This window comes from Aptenodytes forsteri, unplaced genomic scaffold (assembly GCF_000699145.1).
Source record: "Aptenodytes forsteri isolate BGI_AS27 unplaced genomic scaffold, ASM69914v1 Scaffold61, whole genome shotgun sequence".
NCBI classification, from domain to species: domain Eukaryota; kingdom Metazoa; phylum Chordata; class Aves; order Sphenisciformes; family Spheniscidae; genus Aptenodytes; species Aptenodytes forsteri.
In genome coordinates, this window is record NW_008794443.1 from 1,430,255 (window position 1) to 1,441,010 (window position 10,756).

Consider the following 10,756-nt stretch of genomic DNA (forward strand, 5'->3'; position numbering starts at 1 on the left):
CAGATTCCAGATTCCGCGGGAGAGCGGGCACCTGGGATCAATCCCGGATCCCGGCCAGGCCCGCGCCGGCACCAACCTCAACACGCAGCAGCATTTACGCTTGCGGAATTGCAGCTGTGAAGGTGGCGCAAGACGTGCCGCCACGCTTTCCGTACAAAATCCCAAGATTGTTTTATTACCTCAGGAGCTCCAAAGCCCTCATTTGGACCCCAAAACCCATTTCACATCACTCACTAGGCTCTGATCTTCCTAAAAGACCCCCGCGCCGGCACCAACCTCAACACGCAGCAGCATTTACGCTTGCGGAATTGCAGCTGTGAAGGTGGCGCAAGACGTGCCGCCACGCTTTCCGTACAAAATCCCAAGATTGTTTTATTACCTCAGGAGCTCCAAAGCCCTCATTTGGACCCCAAAACCCATTTCACATCACTCACTAGGCTCTGATCTTCCTAAAAGACCCAGACTTATGGACCAATTTGCCCAGAAATAATCTAACGCTTAAAGTTTCAATAACTTTACAAACAATTACTTGGCATGTATACTCACCTCTGGACACAGATTTATTAGCTTATTATGGGAGACAGCACTGAAACTAAAATCCCCTTCCCTGCTGTGACAGATTTATTGATTTGTTAACACAGGCTCATATGAAAAGTGAAGCAGCTAAAAAGGATCCAGAAACAGTACAACTGTACAACCTCGTTTCCCAATAACATAGAAGATGTGACCAATTACGGAGCGACACCATAGTGGCTTCTTGCATACAACTTTATTGCCGTTATGCAACAAATAATTAACGATGCTGAGCATCTACAATACCCTGAGAAAGTTTTTGAAATATTTTTCTTTGCTCTGAAGATGCTCTGATCAGTATGCTCGATGGGCGTCCCTCAACATAGGTATCTATTTCTTCATAAATATCTAGGAAAAAGTGGGCTTGGATTTTCAGACACGCAGCATAAAAAAATGGCAACATGTGATTTAGTAAAGAAAACTTGGGCCAAGAGTTTCGCCACTAAATCCAAGATGAGGGAATTGAGAGCTAGAAATATATCCCGAAAGTTATTTACAGCTTGTGGCGCTGGAATTCACGTCTCTTGCTCGAACAATGTGATTTAGCAATCAATAGCATTGCCATAATCTGAACTGTCACTTAAAGAGAAATTTTTTATCACTTCCAGCACTCACTTTTCACACAAAGCCCTTTGTTTTCTTGAGAGGTGGTGTATTTTATACAGCGGTTCCCAAAATCCTATTTGGAAAGCGGAAAGATACTCCTTTTGTGGATCTAAAGCTGTACCATACACACGTGCTCCTACTGCTGGAAGAAGAAACACAAAGATGCTGGCATCGCGTTCGTCCTAAACTGTGACAAAAGTGACCAAACCGCTGACACGTTAATCTCCAAGACCCTCAAAAGTTAATGAGGCAGCTCATCAACTTCAGAGAAGTAGCTGTAGATAATTATTCAGGTGGGGCTGGCCAAAAAGTCCCTTACCAAGGTGCACAGGAGGATGGCACGGCCAAACTGCGGTTAAGCATTGGACACCGCGACTGTGGAAACATTTGGGCAGATGAGTTTTCTTGGGGACTTGCACGGGGCTCCAGAGCCACACGCATGCTTACATGCTGGGAGCACCACGGCCTTCACTTTTAATCCATAGATACGAAGTACGAACACGGAATGCAATTAATTCAGTCCCGGATAAAATCGTGTCTTGCCGCAAAAACATGCAAATGCGATACAGACGGCCGCCACAGAGATGCATGCTAAATGTAAAACAGAGATCAGGGACCGAGGGGACGGGGACACGGAAAAGCTAAAAGCTTAAGTAGCTGCAAAACTGAGCACGTTTGATCCGGTTAATCCAGACGCTTGTAGCAGCAGTGACTGGGAAGGGATGTCAGTAAACAGAAGGTGGGCAAAGCTGCGGAGAGGGACGCGACCGGCAGAGAGAAATCACTAGCGGGAAAAACGTGAAGGAAACACCTCACCCGGGAAAGCTGTGAGGACCAGGGTCTCCACAGCTGCCGATATTCACTTTTATCGCAAGTCCTTTGTGTTTGAAACCTCTGCTGCTAGAATACAGGCTTTTTTTTTTTTTTTTACGGGAAGTAGCACTTTTGACAACCACTGAAGAGAGGAAACCAGCCCCCGGCAGCAGGACGGACGCCACCACAGCCCTCCCCTCAGGGAGCGACCTGAGGAGAGGGTCCCGCCCGCTCGCCCCCTCAGCCCGCGGAGCTGCACCCCAGCCGTACCCAGGCTCTCTCCCCACCTCTCCCGGCCCGGACCCGACCTGCTGCCGGCCCGGCCTCAAATAGGAGCCGCCGCGCTCCCTTCCGCCTCCTCCCGCCCGCCCCTTCCTGCCCTGCCCGCCCTTCCCGCCGCCACTACGTAAGCTGCGTACGGCTGGCGGGCCGGTCCCCCCCCCCCGCCACTACGTAAGCTGCGTACGGCTGGCGGGCTGCTCTGGGCTGTCCTTCTTCTCTACGCTTCCCTACGCGAGTGGCGTAGCGAGGCGCGTAGACTGCGGAGCGGAGCGGGGAGCCGCGCTGGTCTGAGGTGATGGCGAGGGCTGGCGGCCAGCCCCGGGCTAGCCCTTATCAAGCTCCCGGCCCCTTCATGGGGGTGGTGGTAGGTCCATCTCCACCACGAGATGGGAATAGCTGCTCTTTCCTCGCTGCCCACCTTTATCCACAATCCTGGGCCTTGTCCACCACGTTGGTGCCTCGCTCAGGGTTTAGGCCTACGTGGGTACCGGCCCTTTTGCTCCCTTTAAAGCCCTTCTTCCCCTGTGAGAACTCCTCCCTCTCTGAGGGAGGGTTACAGAGAGAGAGAGCAATGTGCATTTGGTGAAGCTGCTTTCAGGTTGCTGCACCAAGACTTCGTTGCCACCTCCGATGCAGGACAGGTTGGTGTCTCTGAGGGTTACCCTGAGGAAAATTAAAGCTTCAGTGGTGTCTCGCACTTCGTGCTGTGTTACCAGGTGGGATCCCAAAGCCATGTGAACAGAAGCTGAAGAGAGAGTGTGTGTGTGTATGCACTCATCAGGCAAATATGAGGGCCATGTATGCATTGCTTCTGATAGCAGTGGGGTTACTGGCGTGCGCACTCCATGTATGCGTTGCTTCTGATAGCAGTGGGGTTACTGGCGCAGTCAGCTCAGGAGGCTTTGCTCCAGTGTGGTTAATTGGCCTTGCAGGAATCCTAAGGCATTGGAGTTAGTTCAGCTACCCGAGCATAAGGCTTTTGCATTGTGTTTTGGGGATTTTAAGAAATGCATTTGCTCTGAGAGCAGTCTCAGGCTGGAACCCCAAGTCCAATGCGTAGTAATTTTTTGAGAAATCCATTTTTTCCAGGGGAAGGAGAGCAGTTTTTCTGTATGGTCACATTTCACGACAGCAAAACTAGTTTTGGTTGCTTGGTAGCTGGGGTAACCAGTTTATGCTTTAAAATGTGCTATGTGGGACTTATTTATAAATACATTTTTTAAAAAATCCGGGTACCAGTTCTGTTTAAAAGCTCGTTTTGATTTGGCCAAATATCTTGTCCTGGTTGCTTGTTACTAATACTAGACCCCCTCAGGTTTACTCACACAAGTACTCATGTTACGTATAGGTATTTTAAGCATCATCATGTAGTCATTAAACGTGACACTGAAGTTCAGAAGGGGAGTTCTGTTGATCCCAGGTAGGGTGCAGAAGGTACCTACTTTACCTGTGACTTAGGTAACTGCACAACACAATGGACAAGTTGCAAACGGTTCACAACAACCAGGGAATCACCTGGACACAAATCTGTGCGCTCAGACCAAGATCTGCAAATTAGTTTCTTGTAGATTTGACCGTTCTGTGTTTGAGGACCTGAAGTTCTCTTTGTACAGAATCTGAGCGATGTGGAAGTGTGAAATGTGTTATTTATTCCATGTTTATTTTCACCTGTTTATATCTGTGTGATAATGCAGAAGAGCTGTTAAAAGTGGTCCAAAACATGAGTGGAATGACAATTAGGAGCGAGTTTTACCAGATGTTGTAAACTTGGGATCTTATGATATATTTTAATAATAATCAAAGCCAGCACAATTATGGATAATTTAAAGTTCTGTAGTTAAAGTGAGACTTCTACATTTAACAGTAATTTAAAACACCTACACTCAAAATTTTTCAGGCACCTGCCTCACACTCTTATATAAGTAACTAGTGACTGCGGTGGGCGATGGTGGTGCTGTTTGTTGACGAGAAGCCTGAAAAGGGATTGGAATAGGGAAAGTTGTGGCTTTGGGAAGGGCCCTGTGGGCAGAGGGGCAGAGTGGGAGCACAGCGCGACAAAAGGATAGGCGTATTTTTTAATTAAAACTGGCTTGTGTACATGCATTATTAAACAAAACACCTTCGAAGTTTCTGGTCCAGGATTCTGCCTATACAGACTGTAATCCTTAAATACCGCTGTTGGGTCTTATCATACTCTTAATGTCTCAATGGTTTTCTGTCTTTGTAAATCACAGTTCTCAGATATTTATGCAGTTTGTCAGGTACAGCTGAATATTACTGCCTGGGCCCACTTCTCATTATGAACCTCTCTCTTTCAGGCTATAGTGTGTTACCTCGTCACTATCCGAAATTGGGAGCCAGCTAGGTAAGGTAAGCAGGGCAAGGTAATTTGGAGCTGAAACTTTCTTGCCAAAAAGACTGGCATGAATTAAAACTGAGTACAAGCAAATCCTTTACATTTTAGAAGAGGAATACAATTTTGTTGGCCTTTTCTCCATAAACTTAGTTGCTGCTTCAAAGGTTTACATTGTCATCGAGCCTTATCTTGTCAGATGAGAATCAACAGCTGTTATAAAGATATCGGGTTCTAGGGCCTAATGACTCCCACCAACATCCATGAATGCTGAATCAGCTGATTGTTAGCAGCTCTCAAAGGCTGAAGAAACATTTCAGTTGAACTGCTGAACGCAGGCTTGGAAGGTGCTGATACAAAGCAGCGGAGGTGGAAACCTGGACTTCCACGGCTGCTAATCTTACTGTGTGGATCCCTGGGGGTTCTTTCAGAGAGCCGGCCTCTCGCTGGTCATCGCGCAGCATGCATGCTTCCTTCCCACTGGTGTATACTGCCTCGAGGGAAGCCCTTTTCTGTTGGCCATTTTTTTGACACTGTAGAAATTAGCGTAATAAAATTGAACGCACCCTTTTGGAAGGGCAGGGTGATGCGTAACAAACGGATTTTTCCTGTTCGCATTCATTCTCTGATTTCATTTGTTCACACCCATGTGCTGACAAGCCCACACAGGCTGGCCAGGCTCCATTGTGTGTGATACGGAGGACAAGGGACACTGCCTCTAAAATCTTCAGTGTGTTTCTTGACTGATGATGGCAAACTGATACTGGGTGCGACGTATACACCCAACAACACCAACTCCAGAAGGGTATCTTGCCTGGTCTCTTCCCCGTTTAGGCAAAATTCCCCAAGTTTTATCTTTTATTTTAATTGGGATTATTTTATGGCTCTAGTCCAGTTCATCTTTGTCATCTTATCTTTAGGACAGTCTGTTTCTTCCTTGCTGTCTGGTCGTTTGAATGAGATCCGTGTTCTGTAGCAATTAGCACATGGTTTTCCTTTAACCCTTCTAGCTTACTCTGATGCATTCATGCACGCTACGTTCAGGCCAATATTAATATATTTGTAACAAACCTTTACAGTACCAGTCACCCATTAGTGTTGGTGAAGGGAACTCAACAGGAAAATTGTCTAAGAGCTGAAGGACTTTCTGAAATTATTTTCAGTACAGCTGAATATCTGGTCCAGTCTTTGCATTTGGAATAATACAGTATTTGGGTTTAAAACTACCTGCCTTTCCCAACTGAAAAGCTTTTTCCTGGTTAGTTATTAGCAAATGTTACTACATATGTACTTTGCAATAAGTCAGTTGCTGTCCAAATATATTAGAAAAAACAAAGCATTTCTTTCCCTTGAAGGTTCGAGTTCTTAGGCAGAAAACAGACCTGTTTTTTCCAAGACTCTAGGAGGACAGCAGCTCCTTACTCTCTTAGTCTAATCTGTTTTATCTGCTGGTGAGACACTATGTATATTTATATACTGAGCAACTGGAGTACATCAGTTTCCATTCTTATCGAACACAAATATTTACCACAGGCCTGATCCAAGGTCTACTGAGATCCGTGGTACTCTTAAAAAGTGTAACTTAACTAGAGCAAACTCCTAATTTTTTTCCAATTTAATTTTAGTTGGGTTATAGGATATTTTCTTAGCAACTAAGTATTTTTTTTAAATAGAGGAAAAAACCGAACACATTACTTCTTTGCTTTAGTCACCAACTCAGTTGTACAGATTCCCTAATAGGCTTTCTCAGCTGTAGTTCCTGTCAGTGAGGAAACTGTGAAATGTTTTGACATTAATTGTCAGTGAGGAATTGAAACACAGAAGTCAATGAGCAATTAACATTATTAAACTTTAATGGACACATTCCATATAAAAATAGCACATGTAGCATAGCAATTGACAGATTTCTGTTTATCTCTGGACATCTCCAAGGGCAATGTCATACTTAATGTAAAGAGGGCAAGAAGAGAGGCGGTGCAGGTAGCCAGATAAAGGAGTTCAGGTGAGAGGAACTATTTCTGTGCTAAATAACATGGGGAATTTGGAGTGTCATGAGCTTTTGAGAGCCTTGCCCTTTGCAAGCCACAGACTCAAGATTAGGAGTGTTGATTTTGCCTCTTCCCTTCCAATTTTGTGTGTAAATTAAAGTGGTATCAACTGACATCCCCTTTTCCCAGTCCCTTTCCCATCCCTGCCAACAACCATTTGGGCAGTGATAGGGATTAAAGTGATAACCTGGGTTAAAACTACTCTCTTAAATTACTCTCTTCCATTGAGGCTAGGCATCCAGTCCCTGATTTAGCAGTCTTATTTCCCCACATTGTCACAAGAAAAGGTGTACCTGTGTTGAGAGAGTGGGAAAACACAACCACAGCTAGGGATTTTCACAGGACATCATCTGTCAGGTGTTATAACAGATAACGTTCTGCAGTGCTAATCAGGAGATTACACAAACAAGAACAACATGACAAAAGCAGACCAACGAAATTTTTAGTCTGGGATAAAAATTGTGTGGAAACCCTACAGTTTTTATCTCGTAAATATCAACATATAAATATTTTACTATGTTTCCAGTAATAAAATTAAACAACACTGTGCATTGCCATCGAGCCTTAGTGGGATACCTTGGCCACCTGTTGAATTTGTTACATGAATGATTGCTTTCAAAGTCCAGTAACTGACTGGTGTGGCTAACATACAGCTTTGCAGGCAGGACCAGTCCATTATCTCTAGGCAGCTCACGTTAATCGTTTCAGGCAATAGCAGCGATGTGGGTCTCCTTGTGGCGGGAGGTGAGCGAGTCCCTGTTGCACCTCCAGTAGAATTTAGGAGTGCAGCAAAGCACCATAGACATGACCAACCCCAGAGTAAGCATGAGACAAATCACCCATTTTATCAGCCCAGAGTATATAAACGGGAGGATGAGGATAGTAAGAATCACCACAAGCAGCAGGAGCAGCACAAGCCTCTGGATCGCCAGTCTGTTGTCTGCTGGAACATTTTCGTCTCTGTGTAAAGTGTCTTGGCTGGTCTGAGTCCAGCTATTGCTGTCCAGCCCTATGGCAGAGATGTGTACCTCAGGGTTTGAATCGGGGTTTTCCAAGTGCTCCATGATGTCTTCTTTATTTTGAAGTGTGCGGATGAGTCCTCCTGACACAAAAGTGGCTTTTCTGCACAGGGGGCAGGTGATTATCCAGGTACTCTCTTCTTTCCTGAGGATGAGCTTGAGGCAGACTGCGCAGAAGGCATGCTGGCAGTCCAGGAGCTTTGGTACTCTGTAGACGTTGTACTTGTTGAAGCAGACTAGGCAGTCCATATCAATAGATGTTGTGGTTGAACAGTGGTGGTTCATTTCAAAACTGCATACTTTGGGAGAGTTTGGGTCCGTTAGCGTAACAAGAGGCTTTGAGTTAGGACAGTCTCTTTCTGAAATCGCTGGTTTAAAGGCATCAGGACTGTCTTGCTCTGTGCCTGAAGGTCTCTCCATTTCTTTAATATGTTCTTCAGTGAGTTCCAGCCTCTTCACGTCTGCAGCGTTTTCTGTTCGGGGTCCTGCTCTGCTCAATTCTGCAGCACCTTCCGCAGTGGGCGCAGGACTGTCCTTTTCAGCCTGTGGTACTCCAGGAGCTGTCAATACGTTTTCATTGTTTAGCTTGTCAGTGGATTTCTCCATGGAGATAAACCTCAGTGCAGTTTGTCTTCCCTTAGCTGAAGGATTTGCTGAGTTTCTGGCTCCTTTTATGTGTTGCTTTATTCCTGTTGTATGCATGATTGATTAGTGACAGCTTTAAGCGTGTTGTACTCTTACAATATGATGTTTTTATGAGATGGGGACCTGAGTTAATGATTAACTTTGTGGCCAAGACATTTTACAACGGCTGATAATATCACTGAGCAATTCCTGTCCGGAAGCAGACCCCATGGCATTAACAGGCTGCAGCTTTGTTCACTGTGATAGCCAGACGCTACCATTATTACTAAATTAGTACTTTATTTGTTAAAAGCAATTTAATTGGTCTCTAAACACTGCTTTGCTGGACAGTGAGATTCAGAGGAATTATCTACTATTAACATTGGTGTACTGAACGCAGTGCTTTGATTAGAGAGAGTGTAAGTATCACCAATTTTGAGTGCTCTGGGTAGGAAGTCTGCTCTTGCTTTAGCAATGCTCACTACCCTAGAGCTGTTACCGTACAGCACGAAGTAAAGAATGAGATTGAGATTATTAACGTGGAGTATTGAATGTCTGGTTATTATCAACTCTTTTATCCTAGGAGCATCCCTGTTGGTTTCAGTCATCAGAAGGCTTCAGGTGTGAACTGAAGCATGACTTAGGGTCACATAGGGTCTCACAGAGTCCATGAGAGAGATCTGGAAATTAAAAGCAAGGTTAGTGTCTTGGTAGGACCATCTTCTTTTTCTTGGCGTTCACAGGACAACCTCATGCACTCAGGAATGCCCTTCTGTTAGGTGGTTATATTCTGTTAGGTGAATATTCAGCTCTTCTGGAAAAAAAAAAAAAGCCTGAACAAAATGCCTCACTCTTAATTTCTTTCTTCCTTTTTATTTGAGGGGTAAAATACAGATAGTTTCTCAGTAAGAATCCTGTGGAAGGAAGGAAGGTAGGAAAGGAAGGGTCGCTAATCCCAGAAAGCTGGACTAGGTCAGCATTACTGCAAAATGCCCACTCTTAATTTCTTTCTTCCTTTTTATTTGAGGGGTAAAATACAGATAGTTTCTCAGTAAGAATCCTGTGGAAGGAAGGAAGGTAGGAAAGGAAGGGTCGCTAATCCCAGAAAGCTGGACTAGGTCAGCATTACTGGTAGAAGACACACAGTACCAAGTCTGTAGCCTTAAGTGCACCTGAATGCTCAAGCTGTCTGTGCTACCAGGTACCAGCCTCTCCCTCCACCAGAAAGAAATGAAACAACTGCAATTTAACAGGGCAAGGAGTTCAGGAAGACTCTAATCTCATGAATTTGCGCATGAGGTATGAGGTGAGAAGAGCTTGTTCTTATTTGCTGAGCAATAGTAGAAGGTTTGTTGTGAGCAAACTTTGTAAAAGTATCTGGGTGTTCCTGCTGTATTTCTGCTGACGTGGCATATAGCAGTGTTTGATGGACTTTTGGGTGACCCCAAATTTTAGGAGTCTGAAGATCTTTCAGTTGCGGGAGTGGGACTCATAGTTGAAGTGCAAGAAATGTCTGGAAGTGGGCTGGTGAACTGCATTTATGTTTAAAAATAGGAGAATTTTCTATTGCATTTCACATACCTCTTTATTAGTAAGTTAACACTGTTAAAAAGAAAAGATCTGAGAAAGTAGAAGACAATTTTTACAATGCTTTAGAAGTTTCAAATTTAATCTGTCAGTTCCCATGTCCAAAATGGAACTGTCTTAAAATTTACAGATTCTTAATCATTAGAACAGTATGAAACTGTCTTGCAGATATTGGGAAGCTGGAACAGACACCAAGAGGGGCAACTACACTCCTAACTTAAGTCTTTCAGTTAAAAACTAGGTGGGATGAATCCATGCCTCCATGTCTGTTTGCTCCATCTTCTAGCAATGGGTGACTTTTGCGTGCCTTTCGACTTTATGTGCTGGAAACTCAGAGCTGGTTGAGAGGCATGGTTGTTTTGCTACGGATGCCTGTCAGCAGCGAGGACAACTCGCTCAAGGGAAGGGGAAGCGGAGGACATCATGGTTTGGAGAGGTCCTTGTGCTTCCCCGGGGGTGCGGTTTGCTGCCATGTGGATCAGGGACCCCAAGGGAGGAAGCGTGATCTAGTGTGGGAGCTCAGGAGGCCTGTGCTGGTTTTGGCTGGGATGGAGTTAATTTTCTTCACAGTAGCTGGTATGGAGCTATGTTTTGGGTTTGTGCTGAAAACAGTGTTGGTAATACAGGGATGTTTTCGTTATCGCTGAGCAGTGCTGACACACAGTCAAGGCCTTTTCTGCTCCTCATGTCCTGCCAGCGAGAAGTTGGGAGGGGGTACAGCCGGGAGAGCTGACCCCAGCTGACCAAAGGGATATCCCACACCATATGGCGTCATGCTCAGCACATAAAGCTGGGGGAAGAAGAAGGAATGGGGGACGTTCGGAGTGATGGCGTTTGTCTTCCCAAGCAAC

General features: G+C 45.1%; 1 protein-coding gene across 1 annotated transcript; it reads right to left on the reverse strand.

Annotated features, from left to right (window-relative positions):
* Positions 1-7,379: 7,379 nt before the first annotated feature.
* Positions 7,380-8,300, reverse strand: RNF186 (ring finger protein 186). Its single transcript, XM_009289753.2, has one exon. The coding sequence runs from the start codon at positions 8,298-8,300 to the stop codon at positions 7,380-7,382; it is 921 nt and encodes a 306-aa protein (XP_009288028.2).
* Positions 8,301-10,756: the final 2,456 nt, after the last annotated feature.

Bases quoted from the DNA above. Each gene is read 5' to 3' on its own strand.
- RNF186 (XM_009289753.2), bottom strand. From the start codon at position 8,300: ATGGAGAAATCCACTGACAAGCTAAACAATGAAAACGTATTGACAGCT.